Source organism: Lepisosteus oculatus, chromosome 14 (assembly GCF_040954835.1).
Source record: "Lepisosteus oculatus isolate fLepOcu1 chromosome 14, fLepOcu1.hap2, whole genome shotgun sequence".
In the NCBI taxonomy this organism is placed as follows: Eukaryota; Metazoa; Chordata; class Actinopteri; order Semionotiformes; family Lepisosteidae; genus Lepisosteus; species Lepisosteus oculatus.
Genome location: NC_090709.1, coordinates 28,590,388 through 28,617,580, shown reverse-complemented (window position 1 = coordinate 28,617,580; position 27,193 = coordinate 28,590,388). Strand labels below are relative to the sequence as shown.

Here is a 27,193-nt window from a genome sequence, read left to right as displayed (position 1 = left end):
CACTGAGAGAGGAGAGGAGACACTACAGCTACAGTACACTCAGAATCAGAAGAGACATTGATCTTCACCCTGAGGGAGGAGAGGAGACACTACAGCTACACTGGGAATCTGAAGAGACAGAAAGACAGGAGTTATCAATGACAGGGAGGATTTCTGTTCACCTGTAGCTGTTGTTGGACTGGCTGTTGTCTCTGACAAACCTGTAAAAGAGACAGGAGAACTGTCAATATATTGCCTTTGGTTTTACAGCAGGTTGAATCCACAGTGGTCTTAATAAAAAAACTTTATATTTGTTGTCAACCTTGAGGTCAAATGTAGGATTGCAGGATGAAAGGTGTCTTGTTCTGAATTAAAGACTAGTGTTGTTCACATACACAGGGCTACAAAACATCCCAATCTTGTGACTGATGATCTTAGCTGGTTCAGTTAGATATTAAGCAATGATAGAGTATGGGTGACATCAGTCTAACTTCTCCATTGATCTGCTACCTTGTTCATCTACAGTTCTAAGACTCTCCTCACCTGTACAGGTAACCCCTGCATCCTCCTTGTGTCGACAGTCGCTCTGATTCAGTCCAGAGTGACAGCAGTCCCACAGGTGAAGTTCACTGCCTGTGCAGTTCACCTCGTCCAGCCAGATGGTGCCGTTTCCTGGTCCGAATGAGGCCTCTATTGCTGCACTCACTGCATCCCCACAGCCCAGCTGTCTGCAGACCACCTGGGCATCCTCCAGGTCCCAGGAGTCATCACAGACTGTCCCCCAGGACCCCTCATACCGCAGCTCCACCCGGCCAGAGCAGTTAGTGCCTCCAGCCAGGCGCAGAGCCAGTGGGACTGAAAGACAACAGAAAGGTTACTGAGTGTCGTTAGATCTGTGACTGTAGATGAGAGCAGAGAGGTTACTGAGTGTCTTCAGCTCAGTGACTCTAGTAGAGATTAGTGAGGTATTGAATGACTCTAGAAGAGAGCTGTAAGGTTCCTGTTCCTCAGCTCAGGGCTGCAGTGTCTCTGACTGTTTACACACTGAACTCACCTGGGCAGTACAGCTGAGGCTGCTCTTCCTGAGGGGCTGGAGTGCTTCTGTCAGCTTCTTTTCTAGGACCTTCAAAGATTAATAATCATATAAAATCATTATTATTATTATTATTATTATTATTATTATTATTATTATTATTATTATTATAAAATGAATAACAATGACATTGCTTTCATTTTTATACATGCTTGGATATAAATTAATAAGAATTCAGTTTAAAGCTTTTGTCTGTTCTAAATATGGCAAAACACTAATTCACAGAGCATTACTCTTCACCCTGTACCTGAGCAGGTGATGTTAGCCACTTCCCGGTCTGTGCAGTCATTCTGACCCCAGGGGGAGGAGGGACACTGCCACAGGGTGGAGTCGTGTTTGCGACAGGAGATAAAGTCCAGCCATTTGGGATCAGGCCTCAGCCTGGAGTTTGTCTCTCTGATGGTGCCCTTGTCTCCACAACCCAGCTGTTTACAGATCACTGCAGCTGTAGTGTCTGTCATGCCGTTGGCACAGATGCTGCCCCAGGTGCCATTGTAGTAAACCTCTGCCTGTCCTGAACATCCTGCAGACAACCTCAGGAGAGTGTGATCTGTCAAGACAGCAGGGAAAGTCAAAGGAAACAAACACTGACAAGACAGCCCAACGTTTCATTCTGAACTGGTAAGAAACAACCAGCAAACAATGTGGACAGCAACCAGTCTCATTTCCTGTACTAATCCAGTTATAACTGACTCACGTCATGAAATAAGGACAGCTGTACAATCACACAGTTGACATGAAGGTGACAGGACTGTGTGGTTCTGTTCATTCAGAATCTGGACAGTGCATCACACAGAGCTTTAAAATCCCATTACATGATCAGGTTCTGAACCAAAATGTCATTCTGATCAACTTGGCTATTCAGCAGCAGCAGAACTAAGAGACTGAGTATGAAAGTAGAATGCGTGGCTCAGGGTGAGCGGTGTAGCGCTGTGAGTGGAGAAAACGAGGCTCAGGGTGACATTAACACCAAGTGGTTCAACAGGATCTGACAGGAAGATTATTTGAACAAATCAAAACAAAACATTTATGGCAGAAAATCATGAAAGATAATGGCCAAGACAAATACACCCAAACAGACAACAGGTCTAATTGATGTGAGAAGTTTAAAGTTTGGACCCTAGATTTTACTGGAGGACTGAGATGAATTTATCCCCATTCACTAGTGGAGGGGAATTTATCTTGAGTGCCAGAGTTTCTTTCTCTCTTTATTTATTTTCGCTGTTATGTGAATGTGAATATGTGCATTCCCAGCTGTATCATCAATATAAACACCTGAAGAAGGCTCCACGGCCGAAACATTGTGTTTTCTCTCTTCTTTTTTTCAGCATGGAATGAACCTATTACTAGTTCCTTTGCAACCTACGCATGCTGACGCAGCTACCCACCTGAACTCATCAATATAAATATTTATTTTAAAATTAATTCTGCATCCAGCTCATGTACTGTATTTAAGATATATTTAAGCACTCCAGATGCAAACCATATCCACAATGTGGAATTCCAGTATGTGGATTATTTTATTTAGCTAACTTACTGAACACAAGATTCTCACATCCTCACAAGTCAAACATATCTAGGCACTCTAGATGCAAGCCATATCCACAATGTGGGATTAAATAATCTGAATCATTGTAATTTTAATTATCTCCCCTACCTGAACACAGGATTCTCACATCCTCCTTGTGTCCACAGTCGTGCTGTCCCCACCCTACTGAGGGACACTGCCACAGAGACGACTCGTTCCCCAGACAGCCCACCTCGTCCAGCCAGATGGGACCAGTTCCCTGGCTGAAGGAGGCCATCATTGGGGAACTGAGGGCCGTCCCACACTGGAGCTGCCTGCACACCACCTGAGAGTCTGCCAGGTCCCAGGAGTCATCGCAGACTGTCCCCCAGGACCTATTATGATAAACCTCCAGCCTCCCAGCACAGTCATCTCCTCCCCCAACCAGCCTGAGGGACAGCTGATCTAGGAGCAGAGAATTAGAGGTCAGGGGTCAGAGGTCAGTGTAGTACTAAGAGATCACCATGACCTGCTGTTACAAGTTGAAGATTATCTCGGCCCACTAGACACAGCAGATACAGTTCAAGTACAGTGTTTCTTGACTTTTGATTAATTTAATATATACACTTATTGTAACAGATTGTTCATAAGCAGTATATATGTATATATATTATTATATTGTATACATATTTAATATATACAGTAAGTTTAATATATTCCACATTGTTCATAAACAGTATACCAGATAAGTTATTTTTTCTGACCCACTGTTGGGCATAGAGACAATAGCTCCACCAGTGTCAAATTGCAGTATTCAGATAGATGTGTTTGCCTTAGATCCCAAAGACCTGAGTGTGTTTGTGACACACAGAAAAAACTGCACACACACAGCTGTTGCCTCACTGACTGATCTGGGATTCCGCTGAGCAACAGAGACATCAACACACACTGAGAGCTCTGGAGATACAGAACAGGGGCTAATTCATACCTGGTGTTTTGGAAGAGGGTACAGCTGAAGAAGGGAAGCCTGTGGAACAAACAGAGAGAGAGAAATCAGACTGTGAACCTTGTGTGAGAAGAGCAATTTAACACCAGAAATGAAACTACAAATAAAACAGCACTGATGTGATTAAGACAGTCCTCATTCTCTTTTTACCTGCTCCAGGTGAATCTCTGGTCATATTTGAGTCTGTGAAAGAGAAGAAAGGAGCTCATTTCTGTCCACAGGAGTGATGTTTCACCAGTGGAGTGTCAGCTGCGTGTGGGGCTCAGCAGAACATAACATCTGTAAACCTTGACTTTCTGAGACTCACTTTCTTTTCAAGCTCCTGTTTAATTAGGCTCTATTAATTAAACTAATTAAGCAGGTCAGATGTTAATTACAGGATACTGAGGTACAGAACTTTCTTTAATCTTTTAGAGACATTAGTGATATCAATATAAATATAAAACTGATTTTTAGTCTTCAGTGTATTTGTGTATCTATCCATCAGAAAGAAAATAACAACCTAATAACACCTTGAGGGAATATTTGAGATAGATATGACATGTTAAAAACACACTCACATTTTAAGGAATATGTGTTTTCATCTTTGCATCTCTTACATAACTGGCAGTGTGTAACAGAGCAGATATTCAATCATGAAAACAGTGTGCTTCTGTGTGTAAGCAGAGGGAGTGTCACTGTGTTTTAAACACACGATTCTCACCAGAGCAGATGACTCCTGCGTCCTGTCCATGAGAGCACCCTGCTCTGCCCCATGAAGAGACAGCGCAGTGTGAGAGACGACTCTCATTGCCCTGGCACTCAAACACATCAGCCCATACTGGTCCACTCCCCTGTCCAAACCTGGCCTGTCCTGGTGCTGCTACAGCCTCCCCACAGCCCAGCTGCTGGCAGAGAGCCCTGGCATCTGTCAGGTCCCAGTACAGGTCACACACTGTCCCCCAGTCCTTGAAGAACCACTGTAACTCCACTCGGCCAGAGCAGGAGTCAGAGCCGTTCGCCAGCCTGAACCCTGTGTATCCTGCAGATAGGAGAGGACTTCACCAAAATGACACTACACCAGGCAACAAGAAATACAACAAAATAAAGTACCAATACAGTGAAAAAAACTAGCATATCCAGTATATAGTGACTGAGAAACCAATTGCAGGCATATAATAAGAACAGATATTGTGATGCCATAAGGGATTGTTTCCTCAAAAGGTGCTACTTTCCCTGGGGACTTATCTTTCCAAGTTTTCCCCATACGTAAGATAACAATGTGCAGCTCATAGGAGACAATTAGCACCCTGCTCTAGGCCACATAAAACCAAGAAGGACTTGGAGAAGACAAAAAAATTCCACAATAATTGCCTCAGCCTGGCACATATTGAAATAAAGTATCAATAAATTGTCCCCATGATGAAGGTTTTTACTTACATTTTTCATCTCTACAATTCCAGTCTTAGGCCCGAAGAATAGCGTTGATATTCCTGTAACAGCCCTTGTCATCACAGGCTGTTTACCTTACTTTTCCGAGCTTCATCGGTGAGCAGCTTTGTTACAATTGAAAAAACTACCTACTACCTGCTAACTGTACTTTTTTCCCCACACAGTCTGAGAGCTGAAGGATAGGTTGCTACTATTAAAACAGGCTTTGGCACAGCATAGGCTGATAAGTTTTCTCATCCTCAAGGCTGAAGGAAAGTTTTGGTAGATGTACATTTCAGAAACCAGCCCAGGCAGAAAGCACCATCCCCTCAGTTGTTACACTAAACCACCTGTGTTATTTTCTTCCCCTAGCAGTTTCCACACCGGACGCTGATGGGAACACCGACACAGCCACAGGGACTGTCCTACGGTCACTCACACTCCCCTCTGCTACACCCTGGTTATCTGCAAAAATGACAACATCCTCAAAAACAACAAGCTCCTATGTCTAGTGCACCAGGTCCAGGTCATATACTGTAAGTTCCAGGCAATAAATCACTGTTTTAAATTAAGTCTGGTGTGTGGGGTGTGTGCTTGGGACCCTGCCTAGAACCTGCCGATTGCGTGCTGCCCCACTCGGCACTCCTCCCCCACTCTCCCCTGGAGATCACTCAGTCTACATCAGAAATCACCCAATCACAATATGTACCATTTACGACTCTATAACGATTGTTTCCATGAAGGACAGTGATGTGACTCTCTTACCTGTACAAGTCAGACTCACAGCTCTACTCTGGGAGCAGCGCTGCTTTGACCTGGCTGCAGTGGGGCAGTGTTGTAGTTTGGACTCTTGTCCTCTACACTGGAACTGCTTTGCCCCGACTGCACCCTGGCCCTGTCCGAAATGAGCCCGTCTGTGTATCACTGCAGGAGCCCCACAGTCCAGGTCACGACAGACAACCTCTGCATCCTGCCAGTCAAAGTCAGAGTCACACACTGAGGTCCAGGTCTTCTTGAGATTCACCTCCACTCTCCCAGAGCAGAGACTGTGTCCGTTCACCAGCCTCAGGAAACCTGCAATAGAGAACTACAGGCTGTCAGTCTGAGCAGGTAATCTCTCATAGTGCAGCTCATTGCTCACTGTCGCTGAACCTGGTGTCAATTAAACTTAACCTGGTGTAAATTAAACTTACTACCCTATGAAAATAAATTACCTTCGTGTGAAAAATAGATATCATTGATTCTCAATTTAAATCTTGACTTCTTATTGTTCCATCCATAAATAGATTTACACCTATAATTAGGCATAGAAAATTACATTTTATAAATGCATATACTATTACAATCAATTGTACAATAATGCAAAGTGCTTTCAATAAGAACATAGATAATAGGACAGATATAGATAAGAAAGTAGATAATAGGATATAAAAATTAAATGAAAGAGAGGAGTGTTGGAAGAAAATCTGAAAGGTCAACGTCAAATAGTTAAACCAAAAAATATTTTGTGGCTGAATGTTTTAACTGAATGTAAAATTGATTAATTTCTTCCAGAAATAATGTAGATACATGTTAATCTAATAATTTTAGATGTATATTAAGATCAAAGAGGCTAAATCACCAATCTCCACCTCCACCTCCACCTGTTCTCTAAAATGTGCCTCTGAAGAAACTCAGTGCATTATTAGCTGTACACTGGGGCAAATAAAACTCACAGACACCAAATTGATCAGTCTGTGGAACATTACAAAGTACCCAAATTATCACTATCATTCCAGCTGCTCAACATGCCCATAACTATTACTACAGCGCTGACAGTAGTGCTACATGTTGCACAAACGCTGCTGTGAAATCAATCAAAACAGAAAGTGATAACAAACCCATCCATGAATTCTGCTTCTTCCAATTCAGTGGAGCCAGAGGTAAGGAACTAATAACTACAGAAGAAATGGCTGATCATTATCATCTAATTCACAAAAGAAGAGCAGCGTGTCACTCCAGGCGTTATAAACCCAAGGAACAGAGATCTCACATCCTGGCACTGCTGGAGCAGGACAGTCTGACCTGGGCACTGACAGATACTCTGGACAAGACCAGGACTGTCACAGCCTGGCACTGCTGGAGCAGGACTGTCTGACCTGGGCACTGACACACACACTGGACAAGACTAGGACTTTCACAGCCTGGCATTGCTGGAGCAGGACTGTCTGACCTGGGCACTGACACACACTCTGGACAAGACCAGGACTGTCACAGCCTGACACAGCTGGAGCAGGACTGTCTGACCTGGGCACTGACACACACTCTGGACAAGACCAGGACTGTCACAGCCTGACACCGCTGGAGCAGGACTGTCTGACCTGGGCACTGACACACACTCTGGACAAGACCAGGACTGTCACAGCCTGACACCGCTGGAGCAGGACTGTCTGACCTGGGCACTGACACACACTCTGGACAAGACCAGGACTGTCACAGCCTGACACTGCTGGAGCAGGACTGTCTGACCTGGGCACTGACACACACTCTGGACAAGACCAGGACTGTCACAGCCTGACACTGCTGGAGCAGGACTGTCTGACCTGGGCACTGACACACACTCTGGACAAGACCAGGACTGTCACAGTCTGGCACTGCTGGAGCAGGACTGTCTGACCTGGGCACTGACACACACTCTGGACAAGACCAGGACTGTCACAGTCTGGCACTGCTGGAGCAGGACTGTCTGACCTGGGCACTGATAGACACTCAGGACAAGACCAGGACTGTCACAGCCTGACACTGCTGGAACAGGACAGTCAGACCTGGGCACTGACAGACACTCTGGACAAGACCAGGACTGTCACAGCCTGGCACTGCTGGAGCAGGACTGTCTGACCTGGGCACTGACACACACTCTGGACAAGACCAGGACTGTCACAGCCTGACACTGCTGGAGCAGGACTGTCTGACCTGGGCACTGACACACACTCTGGACAAGACCAGGACTGTCACAGTCTGGCACTGCTGGAGCAGGACTGTCTGACCTGGGCACTGACACACACTCTGGACAAGACCAGGACTGTCACAGTCTGGCACTGCTGGAGCAGGACTATCTGACCTGGGCACTGACACACACTCTGGACAAGACCAGGACTGTCACAGTCTGGCACTGCTGGAGCAGGACTGTCTGACCTGGGCACTGACACACACTCTGGACAAGACCAGGACTGTCACAGTCTGGCACTGCTGGAGCAGGACTGTCTGACCTGGGCACTGACACACACTCTGGACAAGACCAGGACTGTCACAGCCTGGCACTGCTGGAACAGGACAGTCAGACCTGGGCTCTGACAGACACTCTGGACAAGACCAGGACTGTCACAGCCTGGCACTGCTGGAGCAGGACTGTCTGACCTGGGCACTGACAGACACTCTGGACAAGACCAGGACTGTCACAGCCTGACACTGCTGGAGCAGGACTGTCTGACCTGGGCACTGACACACACTCTGGACAAGACCAGGACTGTCACAGTCTGGCACTGCTGGAGCAGGACTGTCTGACCTGGGCACTGACACACACTCTGGACAAGACCAGGACTGTCACAGTCTGGCACTGCTGGAGCAGGACTGTTTGACCTGGGCACTGACACACACTCTGGACAAGACCAGGACTGTCACAGTCTGGCACTGCTGGAGCAGGACTGTCTGACCTTGGCACTGACAGACACTCAGGACAAGACCAGGACTGTCACAGCCTGGCACTGCTGGAACTGGACAGTCAGACCTGGGCTCTGACAGACACTCTGGACAAGACCAGGACTGTCACAGCCTGGCACTGCTGGAGCAGGACTGTCTGACCTGGGCATTGACACACAATCTGGACAAGACCAGGACTGTCACAGCCTGACACTGCTGGAGCAGGACTGTCTGACCTGGGCACTGACACACACTCTGGACAAGACCAGGACTGTCACAGTCTGGCACTGCTGGAGCAGGACTGTCTAACCTGGGCACTGACACACACTCTGGACAAGACCAGGACTGTCACAGTCTGGCACTGCTGGAGCAGGACAGTCAGACCTGGGCTCTGACAGACACTCTGGACAAGACCAGGACTGTCACAGCCTGGCACTGCTGGAGCAGGACTGTCTGACCTGGGCATTGACACACAATCTGGACAAGACCAGGACTGTCACAGCCTGACACTGCTGGAGCAGGACTGTCTGACCTGGGCACTGACACACACTCTGGACAAGACCAGGACTGTCACAGTCTGGCACTGCTGGAGCAGGACTGTCTAACCTGGGCACTGACACACACTCTGGACAAGACCAGGACTGTCACAGTCTGGCACTGCTGGAGCAGGACTGTCTGACCTGGGCACTGACAGACACTCAGGACAAGACCAGGACTGTCACAGCCTGACACTGCTGGAACAGGACAGTCAGACCTGGGCTCTGACAGACACTCTGGACAAGACCAGGACTGTCACAGCCTGGCACTGCTGGAGCAGGACTGTCTGACCTGGGCACTGACACACACTCTGGACAAGACCAGGACTGTCACAGCCTGACACTGCTGGAGCAGGACTGTCTGACCTGGGCACTGACACACACTCTGGACAAGACCAGGACTGTCACAGTCTGGCACTGCTGGAGCAGGACTGTCTAACCTGGGCACTGACACACACTCTGGACAAGACCAGGACTGTCACAGTCTGGCACTGCTGGAGCAGGACTGTCTGACCTGGGCACTGACAGACACTCAGGACAAGACCAGGACTGTCACAGCCTGACACTGCTGGAACAGGACAGTCAGACCTGGGCTCTGACAGACACTCTGGACAAGACCAGGACTGTCACAGCCTGGCACTGCTGGAGCAGGACTGTCTGACCTGGGCACTGACACACACTCTGGACAAGACCAGGACTGTCACAGCCTGACACTGCTGGAGCAGGACTGTCTGACCTGGGCACTGACACACACTCTGGACAAGACCAGGACTGTCACAGCCTGACACTGCTGGAGCAGGACTGTCTGACCTGGGCACTGACACACACTCTGGACAAGACCAGGACTGTCACAGTCTGGCACTGCTGGAGCAGGACTGTCTGACCTGGGCACTGACACACACTCTGGACAAGACCAGGACTGTCACAGCCTGACACTGCTGGAGCAGGACTGTCTGACCTGGGCACTGACACACACTCTGGACAAGACCAGGACTGTCACAGCCTGACACTGCTGGAGCAGGACTGTCTGACCTGGGCACTGACACACACTCTGGGCAAGACCAGGACTGTCACAGGCTGGCACTGCTGGAGCAGGACTGTCTGACCTGGGCACTGACACACACTCTGGACAATATGACAACACACACTAGCTGAGGGTAAGACACAGTAAAGAGAAACAGACCCTGAGGAAGTATAGGCTCAATTACCGAAGCTCACTTCTATTAAGATTAATATAAACAGTATTATTCTTCATGTATATACAGTATACAGATGCAGCCATTCAAAATGGGTGAGTTATTTTGCGGCATACCCCGGTGGGCGTGTCGCGGTATCACGCGGTGTCACGCAGTGTCACGTGGTTAATCGCGCGTCATTTGACGCTCTGCCGGAAACTATCCGGCGTCACCTTGTAAAACCGCCAGGGGGAGCTTAACCTCTCATGTACAGCATTTGAGCCTTTAATTTTGAACAGTGTATTACAGCATGTTAATCTTCAGTCATTAAAATGTTGGTATATTTTATGAAAGCAAGATTGCTCAGTTGGACAAAAGTACACAACCTACCTTTATCAGAAATATTTATGCATCAAAGCCTTTACCGAAGATATTACTAATAGTATTAATAATGGATGACTTTGGACAAGCTGTATACTCAAAGTATAATTTCTTTAGCACATTTGTACAAGCACTTGGAATCTGTCCAAGCCATACTTTGTCAGGCATTTTGTTTTACTTCAACGGGCATAAAAACTTCCTTGCTTTTAACAGGGCGTTTCATAATTTCTAACTACGAAAATGATTTAAAATGCGACACCTATCATTCAACTAGAGCTTAAAATATCACAAGGAAAAATACACACCGGTATTCCATTTCTCCCTAAACATTGTAAGCTTCGAAGTCTTTAACTAACGTGATACCGGAGTCAACAAGCATACTTTTAGAATTTGATTAAAAGGGAATATAATATGGAATCGCGTATCTCAAGAATTTAATAACGGTATGATTATATCCGTGTACTGCGGCAGGGCTGTGTAGGGCTGTTTCGCCTGCCTGCTCATGCGAGCTGTCTTGTAGCCTACTGGTCTAGGTGCGTGACTACCAACGGCCAAGTTGTGTGTTCGAATCCAGCTGGTGCTGGACCTTCCAGTTTTTTTTATTTATTTATTTTTTAATCGCGTAACATAAAAATATTACCGTATGCAAACTGTACTGTATACAATATGTATATGTATATTTAATGTCTTAACTGTGCCCGTTTAAGTATTGAATATTCATATCTAATTTTACCACTGAAGGGAAATCTTAACATAAACATACAGTATATGGCTGGTCTCGGTACTTTAAAGAAAACATACACACCAGTATTCCATTTCTCCCTAAACATTGTAAGCTTTGAAGTCTTTAACTAACGTGATACCGGAGTCAACAAGCATACTTTTAGAATTTGATTAAAAGGGAATATAATATGGAATCGCGTATCTCAAGAAATTAATAACGATATAATTATATTCATGTTGCAAAAGAACTGCAACGGACATAAAAACTCCCTTGCTTTTAACAGAGCGTTCCATAATTTCTAACTACGAAAATGCCAGGTGAAAGGATTTGTAAACATATTTTGTTAAAGCAAGTCAGTTTTTTCTGCAACACATAAAATACATTTTTCCAAGAAAGTTTAGCCTTTGTCACTAATGAAACCACTAAATAAAGACATAAATATAGAAATCTTAAGATTTGTTTTATTTAATGTTGGTAACAGGATGAACTGTCAGAGTGTATATTTTGTTCGCAAAGTTGCTGCAAGATGTTAACAGTGAAAAAGGTATTTAGAAATGAGTTATTTCAAGATGAAAAAGAAAACATACACGAAACATGGTTTCATTACGACCAGAATCGGTCTTGAGATATTTTTAACTTGATTTACAGTATTTGAGAGGTATGTCTTAACACCGATACTACAGTGCTTAAGTACTGCTCACGTATATGTTTCTAGGTTTATATTATGCATTTCATACGGTCAAATTACTTTTGAGCAACTAATAAGAAGCGCGAAACGGTATGCATTTTACTTTCGTTTTGTGCTGGGACCCGTGGATTGATTAGAGATATCAAGTACATACAAGTCATTTTTTAAATGTTGTAGTTTGTCTTGAAAAAATGTTACGAGTACATCATCTGTCAACAATCACACAGGTTCTGTTTCCATATTGCGGATTTTGGTTAGGTATTATCAAATCCAGTGGCGCTGTTAGTTTACTGAGTCCCATGTCACATGGTCTGTGATTGAAGCCTGTAAAACCGGTTTAATTCGTCACAGCCAGCACTCTTCAGGTGTGAGGGTCTTCTGCTCAGAATGAAACGCTAAAATGTTTGTGTATATTCTAATGGTAGTGGGGGCAGGGTGTGTGGGAACAGGTTTGGTTGAAATTGCATTAGAGATCTATGTTCTTCACACCTGAAACATTTTCTCTGAAAGCATTTTCTTCGCAGTTTAACCGATCTTGTTACAGCATGTTACAGTTTACTTTTATTAACCATATTAATTTTAAGTGCTTAATGTAAAATCTTGTAAAAATATATTTTCATTGTTCAAATATACATTAAGTCTGACTATCATATAATAAGTTAAATACAAAACTAAAGAAAAAATAGGGTTAAATATAATTCAAAATATTTTGCTAACAATGTTAACTGTTTATGAATAATAAAATGTATTAACTAAGGAGTAGGATGGCACAGTTGTTAGTATGTTTTTTGTTTTGTTTCTTTTTCATAAATACAACAGTAGTACCTGATGTCTCAGTGGCTTTCAAAATTAAATTATGCAATAAATAACCACATGTAAGACTCTGATGCTTAAAATGTTTAGGGAGAAAGTGGAATACTGGTGTGTATTTTTTCTTTAAACTACCAATACCAGCCATATACAGTCTGTAACGTAGGGATTTCTATATGTCTTTATTTAGTGGTTACATTAGTGACAAAGGCTAAACTTTTAGCTTCAGTAACGTGTACATATCTCCCCTTTTTATAAAACGACATGGTTGAAAACTGTTCCAGAGCCACTGTTGTTTCATCAGTGAAAAGTACATCATGAAATGCCTCTCCCTGTTCAATCCACTGGAAAAAAGAAAAGGAGCATAAAGCTTCTGATGGTCATAAACGATATTCATTTAGGAGCAGAATCAGAGGTATGTTTTTAACTGCACTGCATTGGAGAGAATACCATAGTGTGTTTTTTTTTTTACTCCCTGGCGGAAACTGGCTTCCAGAAGAATCAGTATGGCTCAGAGATTAAATAAAACTTCACTCGCACCAAACAAATGTATATTTCTAAATATCACAACATGATCGAATTTAAGTCATTTTAATAACAATGAATAGTCACCTATGCGTTACAATATAAACATTTATATTGATTTAAATCGCGTTTAAATCACCTTTATTTAAAACCCATAAATAAAGCTGATACTGTTTAGACTTTCAATTATTTAAAACTGTATTAAAGCAGCACGATACACAATGCAACGTAAATCGCTATCTTTGTCTTCTGTGTAATAATGTTCACCTCAAATTTACAGGTTAAAAACAATACTGTTAGGCTGGGAAAACGATTTTTTTTTAAGAAATACAAAATGAGATATAATGATATGTTCCGGCTTAGACATTAACGAAGAGCATAACGCGTGTACTGCATACACTGCAAGTACAAACCCCCTCTCTGCAGGAGTGCTGGCTGTGACAAATTGAACCGGTTTCACGGGTATTTTCAAAGTAGGAGGCGAGATTTCCAGTGAAAGACACTCCCCCCCCCCTCAAAAACCCAGTAAGTACAGTACTTACTAGTTAAAGGCTAGGCTCCCGACTACGGCGAAAGGAACCCTTCTTTCATTAGAATACAATGAACATATTTTAGCCCTGAATGAATTAATAGCAAACATGGTTTACATAAAATACATTTTTCCAAGAAAGTTTAGCCTTTGTCACTAATGAAACCACTAAATAAAGACATAAATATAAAAATCTTAAGATTTTTAAAATACATGACTTTGCTAAAATTTATTTGAAAATAAAAACAATTACAACCGCCAGGGGAGAGAGAGAACAGGGGAGGGATGTTGGTTTTGCATAAGGGGCGGGGCTATGGAAATAAGGTCTGTTTGGGAATGTGTAGTTACATGTTCTGGCTGTTTGTGAATTATCGTTGTTGAGTATGGAGTGTTGAGGTATTGATTTTGTGTAATGCTTTATGTTGAAAATTGAGGTGGATTTTGTTTATGATAAACAGGATAAACTGGGATGGGAGGAAGGTTTGGTTTTGCATAAGGGGCGGGATTATGATAATTGGAGGACTTAGCGAGAGTAAAATGGTTTGATATATTTGATTTTGTATTGTGGTTGTTATCTATGTTTTTGGTTGGTATTATGTTTATATGGTTGTTTTTGTTGGTTGGTTGTTATTATGGTTATTAATAATACGATCTATAGTTGAAATCTGAGCCTAAATAAAAAGAAAAAGCAAGTGATTAGGTTTATGAGCAATCTAATTACTTATTCGTTTAAAACGCTATATAAAATAAAGTTTATTATTAATTTGCTGGACAGAGCGGTGAATATTATTATGCATAAGACAAAGATAACGATCCTGATCAGTTTAGAAATCTGTGTACGCTGTAAGGTTTTTACTTCTTAAACTTTTAAAATACACGTTTTGAATAGAAAGAAATCCTCTTCCTGGTACAGTATGTATAGCAAACCAGCACGTCTTTTTTCTCCAATCAGAGGGGTGTCAGATGGTGTCAGCCAATCACCATTCTGCGTTAGGTAGCAACGGGTGACTGTTCTCAGGCGGAAGATGTAAACAGCTTAATGTTCGTGTTAAATAATTTTTTTAAATTCAATTAAACGGGCACAGTTAAGACATTAAATATACATATACATACTGTATACAGTACAGTTTGCATACGGTAATATGTTTATGTTACGCGATTAAAAAATAAATAAATAAAACTGGATGGTTCAGCACCAGCTGGATTCGAACACACAACCTGCGAGTTGGTAGTCACGCACCTAGACCAGTAGGCTACAAGACAGCTCGCATGAACAGGCAGGCGAAACAGCCCTACACAGCCCTGCCGCAGTACACGGATATAATCATACCGTTATTAATTTCTTGAGATACGCGATTCCATATTATATTCCCTTTTAATCAAATTCTAAAAGTATGCTTGTTGACTCCGGTATCACGTTAAAGACTTCGAAGCTTACAATGTTTAGGGAGAAATGGAATACTGGTGTGTATTTTTTTCTTTAAAGTACCAAGTCAAGCTATATACTGTATGTTTATGTTCCAAAATTAATATCGTTTATGGCTTTTACACGCGTTACAGTATGTTCCTATTCTTTTTATGCTCAGCTACTAAGATTTCCCTTCAGTGGTAAAATTCAATATCTACAACGGGCACAGCAAAGACGTTTACTGTAAGTCTTTCTACGACAGACCAACGGACCACAAGTGCCCCTGTCGGTCAACCAATCACGTACTGCGGTGCCGCGCGTCATCTTGCGTCATACTGAGCGACGTCACCTGCGGTACGTGTCTGTAACGCGCACTTTGAATGGCTGCATCTGTATATTGGCTACAGACGTGTGCATATGTGACCTTATTTCAGGTACAGTGCCTACATATTATTTTCTAATTTGTAAAAGGATGAGCATGTGGAGACAAGACAAGATTCTGATTTCTATCAAACCAATGAAGATTGATCTGCCATCCTCAGTCACCTGTAAGCTGACATTTTAAAGCAGGAAGCAGTTCACCCTGATGAGATGGGAGCAGAAGGAAGGGACTGATCACTTTTGAGAAAGATATTAAAGAGCTGGTAAGCAGCTTAACTGCCTGTTGTATTAGTTCATGTGAAGATGCTCATTCAAATGTTTAGCTTTAGTTTTTTGTTTTTGGGTTGTTTTTTATTGTTCTGTAAATAATTAAACACTACTTTGGAAATGAAGGCTTTATTTGTGTTCATCCAAATAGCTGCCTGTATACAGCAACTGGCTTCTGGGTTTGACACTAACTTACAAAGAGTTTTTATTTTCTGAAACCTCAACCCTGGAAAACATAAAACAGAGGGAGAGGGACATTTTTCCCTAGAGAAACAGAGATGTTATATCAGATTGTTTAGTTATTTTTTAAGAATGTGAATGTATTCATGATGTATTTAAAACATTCCATACTGTATGTACACTGAGAACTGAGGGCACCTTTGCTAAAGGATTGTAGGAATATGGAACAGGTTACCAGATATCCCAGCTTTCTTGAAGAAACAGTGGATGAGATCCTTGGATCAATACTGACTACCAAATGGACCAGGAAGCTGAGAGATCTCCTCTACTTTGTAATAGATTAAATTTTGAGAATACATATCAGTCATATTGTTTTTATTCTATAGTTTTTATTTCTATAGTTTTTAGATATTGTTGTAACTAATTTGTTTCACTCAATCTCACAGAATGCAGTCATTGTTGTAATGTTTGTAAATATATCAGAGAAAGCAACTGAAGTTCAATGTCAATGCTGTAATTCTTTGATCAATACAGCTCTTTGAATCTGAATTTAAATAGAGAAAAGGGAGAAGTAAGAGAGACACAGCAGAACTGTAAGTGAAAATGATCCTGATGAATTACAAGGAGGACAAACTGGAGTTTTCAAATCAAGACCAAGAATAAATTTGTTTATACAGATCTATCGGTCACATACTGTAAATTTATTTGTAGATTTATAGCCTTATGATCAAACTCTGTCCTTTGGCCTCTTTATTGGTCAATTGTAAAACCTAACAGAAAGCATACAGGTGGGGTTGGGGGTTTCAGACAGTTTTCAATATTTTTTACACACTGCAGGAAATACAATCCAGAAGGAGAAAAGACACACAGGGGTTTTGAGGGGTGCTGACACAGATCTCAGCAGGACAGGAGCAGTAAGAATGGGAGGATGGACAGATGGATCGTGATGATGGACTCTAGATAAATCGAGGAGTTTTAATTCTCCTCAGTGCTGGAGACTGGAGAGAGTCTGTGTCTCCTACCTGAACAGATCACTCCAGAGTCCCAGATGTGAGAATAGCCGTACTGTTTCACTTCATCTTTTCCACAGTCCCTCAGCGCAGACTCAGACCCGCTGCACTTGACCAAGCTCAGCAGGACTGATCCAGACCCTGATCCAAAGTGAGCTCCTCCTGGTGCTGAAACAGCAAATCCACAGCCCAGCTGTCTGCACACCACTGCAGCATCATCAGGATCCCAGCCACTGTCATAAACTGTCCCCCACTCTCCACCATGATACACCTCCACTGTCCCCTCACAGGGACTGGCACCATTCACCAGCCTCACATCAGCACTGCCTGCAGAGAGAGAGAAACAATCCCTATCACCATGTCTACAGGATATTTTTATATTAAGACATATTAGAAGCACACCTGGAATTTTTATTTTGTTTTATCTGTTTGATTGGATTGCTAGTCTCTCCCATGGGGAACAAGAGACAGTGGAGTGACAGGAAGTCCACCAGCAGCCATCTTACCTCTCCCTCCACACACCTGTGTCCAGATCCTGTTATATATCTCTCTGTCCATATCACTGTGTGACTGCAGAGGGCTGTTCTGCTATGGTTACTACAGTGGACAGTGGCTGTAAAGACTGTGCTCATGTGTTTCTAAAAGCTGTGGTTAGTACAGTGGACAGTGGCTGTAATGATGGTGTTCCTGTGTTTCTGGGAGCTGTGGTCAGTATAGTGGACAGTGGCTATAATGACTGATCTCCTGTGTTTCTAGAAGGTGTGGTCAGTACAGTGGTCAGTGGCTGTAATGATGGTCTTCCTGTGTTTCTGGGAGCTGTGGTCAGTACAGTGGTCAGTGGCTGTAAATACTATGTTCCTCAGTTTCTAGAAGCTGTGGTCAGTAGAGTGGACAGTGGTTGTAATGAATGTGTTCCTGTGTTTCTGGGAGCTGTGGTCAGTACAGTGGTCAGTGGCTGTAATGATGGTGTTCCTGTGTTTCTGGAAGCTGTGGTCAGTATAGTGGTCAGTAGCTGTAATTACGGTGTTCCTGTGTTTCTGGAAAATGTGGTCAGGACAGTGGACAGTGCCTGTAATGAGTGTGTTCCTGTGTTTCTGGGAGTTGTGGTCAGTAGAGTGGACAGTGGCTGTAATGACTGCATTCCTGTGTTTCTGGAAGCTGTGGTCAGTACAGAGGCTGTAATGATTGTGCTCCTGTGTTTCTGGAAGTGGTCTGTTGGCTGTAATGATGGTCTTCCTGTGTTTCAGGAAGCTGTGGTCAGTAGAGTGGACAATGGCTGTAAAGACTATGTTCTTCAGTTTCTAGAAGCTGTGGTCAGTATATTGGTCAGTTGCTGTAATGACTGTGTTCCTGTGTTTCTAGAAGCTGTGGTCAGTACAGTGGTCAGTGGCTGTAATGACGCTGTTCCTGTGTTTCTAGAAGCTGTGGTCAGTAAAGTGGTCAGTGGGTGTAATGACTGTGTTCCTGGGTTTCTGGAAGCTGTGGTCAGTAAAGTGGTCAGTGGGTGTAATGACTGTGTTCCTGGGTTTCTGGGAGCTGTGGTCAGTAAAGTGGTCAGTGGGTGTAATGACTGTGTTCCTGGGTTTCTGGGAGCTGTGGTCAGTATAGTGGTCAGTAGCTGTAATGACTGTGTTCCTGGGTTTCTGGAAGCTGTGGTCAGTATAGTGGACAGTGGGTGTAATGACTGTGTTCCTGGGTTTCTAGAAGCTGTGGTCAGTACAGTGGACAGTGGCTGTAATGACTGTGCTCCTGTGTTTCTGGAAGCTGTGGTCAGTACAATGGACAGTGGCTGTAATGAGTGTGTTCCTGTGTTTCTGGGAGCTGTGGTCAGTATAGTGAACAGTGACTGTAATGATGGTGTTCTGGGTTTCTGGAAGCTGTGGTCAGTACAGTGGACAGTGGCTGTGGTGTCAGAAGGCTGAATCACTGAAACCAGGTTTGGTGTATCTGGTGTATCTGGGTCTCAGGCCCCCCATGTACTTAGCAGTGGGCACTGACCGCATGTCTGTATCAAGTAAGAGATTTAAACACTAATAAGTCTCTTCAACATTCTACTTTGAAAATAAGTTATAAAATCCAAAACAGAATCAATACAAATATTTTCTTAATACATGGATGCTTCACAACTTGTGCTGAAATATGTGAAGTGTAATGCTGCAGAAAGATGGAAAATCTGCAGCTGGAGATATAATTGAAACCCAGGCGCAGGACTTTGAGCTCTTTCAGAGTTTGAATGATCAGGGAGTAACAGATCGAATGCAGGCTGATGGGCTGAATGAAAAAGGTGAGCAGAAAGAAAACATAAAGAGGGACACCTGTCTCCCAGCTGAAATAAAGAAAAGAAAGGCTGGAGAGTCAGCGAGGAAAAGGAAAGAATTAAAACAGAGAAAATATTTCAGGATCGAAGAGCAGGAGTAGTGAGAAATTAAAATAACCGAGTGATAAACTTGACTATGAGAGGAATGCGATCGCTAGGTTCACAAGGTTTAGCTCTAATGATGGAGATTCGGTGTTCTGAACAGTTTCAAATAAAGAGGTGATTAGTGTGACTGGGAGCCTGAATGAAAGACTGAAGGTTTAATTGAAAGACGTCCTGACCCAGTCTGAATGACAGGGTGAGCGCTCGAGGGAATGTTGCTGTTGATGCGAGTCAGTCCCAGCCCAGACTGTACGTGAAGTGTGTATACGTACTGTCCAGGGCACATTTACAGTAACTAGATTTGTTCTTTTTGATTACATTTTCAATCACCTTCAGTTTGGAGTGGGAAATATCTTTTTCCATTACACACTATATGCTACAATTCATTTAAATACTACTTTTTATTAATATATTTTTTTGCTATGCTTACATGATAAATATGTGAACAATGTGTTTTAGCTTTTACCTCTCAAGATCTTAGTACATAATTCACAGATTGAATTATAGTTGCACTTAATAATATATTCTAAAAGCACAGTGCACAGGTTATTTTTATTAATCATTCTTTTTTAAAATTCCATGATTTAAGAAAAATAATCCCTATCATTAGTTATCTAAGACTTACAAACAACAATTCATTTAGCTGTGAAGTATCAGTCAAATGCAGAATAAACATGGAACAAGAATTAAACCTTTATCTCTTCAAAATGAAGTACAAAAATACACATTTCTTTCAACATAATAGACACATTTCTCAAATAAAACTCCAGTCTGAACAGATCCCAAACTTTTGTTTAAAGTTGAAAAAACTACAAGATTTGCCTCAGGACTCCTGTGTTGTTACTGAAACTGGACACTGTTGTCTAAAAGCACCCGGTATGGATTCAAGTCAGAAAACTACAACACACTGCAATACAAATACCTACCACCTGAATGTGACTGTTATAACAAATAAACACAACTATATGTCTTGCCCTCAATCATGTTACAGTGTTAGATCCTTCTGTAATATAATTACCATAGTATCTAAAACTACTGTAATCATTCTCAAAAATAACCATGGATCAAAAATATTTGAATACATTTACCTTCAGTACTCTTATTTGTATTAGCACATTCACCTGCAATAGTTACTAATATTATTTGTTAATCGGAAACATGCCTTAAATATACTTTTATCTCTGATCACCTGTCTGTAATAGTTCTTTGCACTAAAATTGTCACCTTCTCTCAAAATACTCTATTTTTTAATAACATTTCCATAATGTTATAGTTATTATTATTAATGTTACTTTAATATTACAGTAAATACAAAATGTGTCAATAGTAATAAAACTGGAGTCTCAATAATACTCTAGTATTTAATAACACACTTATCTCAGTTTAAAATATTAGTCTAAAAATACTCCAGTGTTTAATAACACATCAGTTAATTACTTTAATAAAACATATTAATTCATCAGTGTGTAAAATAAAATATCAGTCCGATCAATACAACAGTGTTTAAAAACACACTGATCTCTGTTAATACACTAGTCTGTTATTATACCTGTTAGAGAAGGCAGAATTGAGCACAATGAAATAAACAACCCCTGGTAAATATTTTGAAGATGTTGTATTATTGTTAAAACATTTGTATTCCTTTTTGTTTGCAAACGGGAAAATTTCCACAAGTCCTAGCACATGACCCAAATTACAGCCAAAATTTTGTATTTTATTATTATGGTAATAGATAAGGGATTGTCAAGTTGTACAACATTTTTGATAAGGTTGCTAAATATCTACAATATTAATAGTTATAATAATTATATGTTAGTACTTAAAAAACATTATCCTTAGTCTGTGTTGTGTGTAATAGTGTATAACTGCATATAAAACTATTAATACAGCATTAATAGAAAATAGTTTAAAAAACATATAAGCTGAATTAATATTATGATTAATTGTCGAGGTGAAATTCTTGTTTATACTGCAAAATGTTTATTATTTTTCCTTATTTATAGCACCAGAATAAAATCAATTATAATTTTAAGGAATATCCATAAAGCTGAGTTTTAAATTAAACAGAAAAGCACTTCTGCATACTGTGGTCACTACGGCGGGCAGTGGCTGTAATGACTGGAGAACCTCAGATGGCTGGTCCTGGGTTCCAGGAGACTGTGGTCACTGTACTGGACAATGACTGTACTAACTCTGTGGATTCCAAGTCCTGGGACCAGTGTTTCTGTGTTAGCGGGACCTGTGGTCACTACAGTGGTCAGAGGCTGACAGGTACTTCACATGTTGTGCTGAAATGTGTGTGAGGTGTATATTCCCATTGTCTGTATGTGAATTGTTGACAATGATTTTCTAGACTTTACCTAAACTTAACACATGATCATCAGATTAAATTATATTAAAGAACAACATTTTTCAAAAATACCAGACAGGTTTAACATATAGGCACGGATACATTTATTGTGATGTGGTCCTGAGCAACTGCTCAAAAATCTAAACTTGAGTCCTGTGATTACGAATTAATTTTTAAATATTGTATTTGTATGATAACGTAATTAAATATTTAATTTGTATTACTCATACTTATATAATTGCATTTGATAATAATTTCAGATTTCTAATGTAGTCAAAAACAATAAAGCATTCTTATTAAAACTTCACAATTTACAAAAAAAATCCTGTCATTAGATAACTAACCTAAAAACACAAATTAAATTATTTAGCTGTTAAATAATAGACAAATCCTGTATAAACACAAAACACAACTACCATTTTTTTAATTCCTCCTGTAATGCCACAATGTATTGTAGCTGTTAAATTATTAATGTTACACCTCAGTTTCTGATGAGACCCCAGTTAATAATAATACACCTACAATACTAAGAATTTCCACAATTTTCTTAATATTTTTCATTTTATAGCTTATAAACCAATAATGAATGTAACTTTTATCAGCCTGTGCTTTTCAATGTGAAAACAAGCAAACCTGGGCTTTATGAACCAGGTAAACATATATCAGTTTTATTTTAATACTATAAAAATACAAGAGCTAATTGTCCTATGACTAAAAAGGTTTTACATTTTCAAAATGTAATTGTAAGTCTTTAAAATGAAGAATTCACACTCATAACTTCCTATCATATTGGAACACATATTCTTATAACATCTCGAGGAAATACTTGTTTTCACAGTAACTGAATATCACACAGCCTAACGATAGAAACCTGGACTGTCTGAATACACCAAAGATATAATGGCAGCATTAAAACTCCAGTCTTAATTCTCTAGCATAAACACTTTAGGTGGTTATAACACATTTACTGTATATCTATTAATACATCAGTCTGTAATAATTTAATATCAGTCTCAATAATAATTCACTATTTAAAAACATGTGTATCTCTATTAATGCACCAGTCTGTAATAATACAATACTGAGGAGTCAGAATTGAACACAATAAAACAATAAACAACCCAGGGTATTTCTGAATCATCCTGTATAATATGATATTATTCTAGAAACATTTTTTATTGCTCACACTTTTTTTGTTTTTGAGTAAATGAAGACTTTTTCACATGTCACAGCATATCACTCAAATTATCACTTATATATAAAGTTTATTATTACAGTAACGAGTAAGTTAAATAACTTTTTAAAGATTTTATACACTCCATGTTTTCACAAATTATCAATAGAGGGTGATAATGGCCAGATTCTGCTCTATCCATCTATAACATTATTATTATATAATGTTTAGAAATCTTAAGAATATTTTAATAAAATCCAATAAAAATTAAAAGCAACTAATTATATTTAGACACAGCTAATTATATTTCCTTACTTACAGACCAAGATAAAATACAGTTATAATATTTTTGATGAATACCCACAAAGCTGAATGTAAAATAAACATTTAAAAAATGTTCAACCCACTTATTGCTCCATTTCTATCAAAACTTTACTTAATTTAATTCCAGTTGTTGTCTGTCTGTCTGGACAGGAGAAGACTGGTCACTTACTGTCTGAGCTGTGCAGCACCAGGACAGCGAGAGAGAAGATGGACAGGCAGCTCTCCATTGTCATCAGGACAGAGCGCAGCTGAGACCCCTGTCTTCACCCCTGAGCCCACAGGGCAACTGAGCTGCTGCTCCGCACCCCAGACCCCCAGTAACAACACAGCCCCCCACCCCGCCAATCACACACAGCACTGCCTTTTCAGACTGACAGCAGGAACCTCTCACACAGGCGGGATGGCCAATCACACAGGGCCCTTTCAGTCTTCTCCATATATATCAGAGACACATCACTGTTTCCTCTGCCTGAAGACACTCCCAGCAGCGCGGAGGAGAGGAGAGACGGGAGCAGCTCTGTGTCTCACTGGAGGAAACACAGATACAGATACAGACAGCAGGGCTGCAGGTGCTGCAGGGGCAGGAAGAGATCAGATATGAAACTAAAAAAATTGTAGACAAGTATTATATTTTTAAATCAGTATCAAGATAATCAATTATGTATATATTGTCCTGTAATTCTTGCTGTCTGTATCAGGAAGTGTCTAGAACGTGGTCCTGTCTTTCTTTCTGTGTAAGGCAGTGTCTAGTGACTGGTGTCCTGAATATGGTCCTGTCTGCTGTCAGTGTCAGGCAGTGTCCAATGACTGGTGTCCTGCAGTGAGTCACAGAGTTGTTGTGTCTCCAGACAGTAATGTATTCTGGTCATGGTCAAGGGCAGTGTGAGGAGAGCCTGTGTTCAAGGTGGCAGTGAGGTCATTCAGGTCAGCACAGGAGTACGGAGACAAGGTGGACTGAATAAGAACTGGCTGTCCTGTGACTGTGATCAATAATTTAAATGAAAAAGAAAGAAAAGCTCAGCAGTGATTGTCCCCTATGTACTGAGCCTGTTGGACAGCAGCTCTTCCAGTTGAGTCCCTCAGACCCTGAGTCTGTCCCTGAGCAGCGCCAGTCCACACAGATGTTCCAACCCCTCCAGCTGTGGCCCCAGTGTCTCTTTCTGTGTGGAGCTGACTGCATGACTGAGACTCTCCAACAGCACAGTGGAGCTGAACTGATACTAATAGACTGATACACCCCCAGTCTGAACAGTGTGAGGGAACAGCTCACATCCTCTTCCTTATTATTATAGGTAGTAGGAGTAGCAGTAGGAGCAGAAGTAAAATATTAGTAGTAGCAGTAGTATCAGTGGCAGCAGCAGTTGTGGTAGCAGTAGTAGTATTAGCAGTTATGCTGTATTTAAACTCTCCTATTCAATATACTGTAGCAGAGTTCTTGTGTTACAGCTTCACCATAATAGCTGCAGCAGCAGGAGCCACAGAGAAGAAGTCAGTTTCAAATTTGAAAAAGCAACAAAATTATGAAAAAAAAAGTTCAGTCCTTGTTAATACAGTGGTGATTTAAGGCAGAGCTTCACTGGAGCTACTGGTCAGGCTCTGCAGTGAGTCTGTGGCTCTTCCAGCACAGGAAGCCAGGCTGTACTGTGAGGCTGTGGGTGTCAGTGTGATGAGGCAGCTGAGAGCTGAGCTGTACAGGGAGACACACAGGGAGCCCAATATTCAGAGCTCCAGTGCTGCACAGAGAGACACAGGAGAGACCAGTGTTCAGACCACTACAGGGTGACAGGTCCTCTCCCCACACAGCTCTCTCAGTGTGTCTCTCAGGGCTGAACAGGAGGGCTGTTCCTGTCAGAATGGAGGCTGACTCTCAGTGAGGCACACAGGGGAGCCCAGTGCAGAGCTCTACAGGGTGACAGGTCCTCTTCCCACACAGCTCTCTCAGTGTGTCTCTCAGGGCTGAACAGGAGGGGCTGTTCCTGTCGGAATGGAGGCTGACTCTCAGAGCTCCAGTGTCAGTATGAGGAGAAGCTCTCAGACCTGACTGCTGCCAGAGCCTCTGAGCATCAGTGGCCATGAGCCCTGAGCTCCTCAGCAGCTGAGAAAAGCCTCCTGTCTCCTGTGGTCACAGTGTGGTTGAACACCTGCACTGTCTTCCTGCTCCTTCTCCTCTCTCTCCCCCTTTCTGTCTCTCTTGCAGTGTGTGCTCTTATCTGTCCATCTCTCTCTCTCCTCTCCTATCACTCTGACAGTCTGTGCAGAGTATCTGAAGGGGATGGAACATTGCTTGGCAAAGGAAAAGACTTCTCAGAGGCAGAATAAAACAAAAATATTTTTCTCCTCTCAGTCAGATTCACAGCTCAGACTCACACACAGAGGTCTGGGTCCCTCAGTACTTTACCCAAATTCCTACCTCCTGAACAGACAGAAGCTCATCTCCATCCTTCTCTTTATCCTGACAATTCAGAACCAGAGGACATTCAGACAATCAGTGCTGCTACATGAATAATATCAGACAGAACAGCCTAGACTCAGGTCACATCTCCCCCTTTTCTCCTTCCTCACAGCCTCTTAGAGACAGAGAAGAGCTCCTGGTTCTCCTCTCTGTGAACTGGACTCAGGGGTCACTGATCTGGCAGCTGTGGGCTCTGTTCCAGGTCAGAAGCAAGAGGCTTCTATTAACCCTTTCCAGGACCTCCAGCCCCTCAGTATTACTGTCCTGATTCATTGTCTTTACTGTAAGTCACTTCTCCAACCCTCTGTCAGAAGTGTTTTACTGAAAATTGAGCAATATGTGTTTATCTCTTATTATTATTTTTACTGATTTAATGAACAGCAGTATTGCTACTCTTATAAGTGTAATATGATTATCAGCAGCAGCAGACTGATGGTCTTGTCTACAATAGTGACCAGTTGACCAGTCTGTAGCTCTGAGCAGTGGGACTCAGATTACACAGAAGACCTGTCTGTGTGTTATTCCACACCAGCCCTGGGATACAGCGTCTCCCACACGTCTCTCACGGAGTCTTATAAATATACAGTTAAACAGAGTCTGATAACAGTTATACAGTTAATTAAATCACCAAACTGGCTGAGGAACTCGAGAGCTCGAGTGGAAATAAAACCAGGAGATGCTCTTCAACCTTAAAAGCGCTTATTACAGGGACTTGTGCTCTTTCTCTTCTGCTCTACGGGAGTATGCTTTACAACGCATTAGTCTGTGAAGTAAACTATTTTTTTTGTTTAATAAATTGTATTCCTCGGTTTGTCGGTCTCCTTCTCCAGCTGTTATGAATCGCCTCTCTTCACAGCCTGGTGTTTTTTCTTTTGGAGATGTTACAGTATATCTGTAAGAAAAGCCCCCCGGGCTCCGGACAGGAGTCTCCTCCAGCGGAGACGCGCTCTGCTCTGTCAGAAAGAGCGCTGTGACGTCACAGACACCAGCCAGAGCGCCGGGATCAGAGAGCGAGACCGCGGGAGGAGCGCTGAGAGCACGGAGGAGAGATATTGATCACTTATCTATCGACAACCAATTAATTCAACTAAAAAACCTTAGAATCATCGATTAACTTCACCGATTGGTGAGTACTGATTCTTTTCTTTCTTTAAATTCTTTAAATATCTAGAAAACAGTCAATACAA

General features: G+C 42.0%; 1 protein-coding gene across 1 annotated transcript in view; it reads right to left on the bottom strand.

Moving 5' to 3' along the window:
• Window positions 1-460: 460 nt before the first annotated feature.
• Window positions 461-27,193, bottom strand: part of LOC107076200 (antigen WC1.1-like) — a 455,354-nt gene continuing 428,621 nt past the window's right edge. Inside the window, exons 6-10 of the mRNA XM_069198074.1 lie at window positions 5,761-6,069; window positions 4,278-4,606; window positions 2,730-3,039; window positions 1,320-1,622; window positions 461-834 (exon numbers count right to left, since the gene is read on the bottom strand). Coding sequence (XP_069054175.1) covers window positions 461-834; window positions 1,320-1,622; window positions 2,730-3,039; window positions 4,278-4,606; window positions 5,761-6,069 — 1,625 coding nt within the window. The remainder of the gene's footprint in view (window positions 835-1,319; window positions 1,623-2,729; window positions 3,040-4,277; window positions 4,607-5,760; window positions 6,070-27,193) is intronic.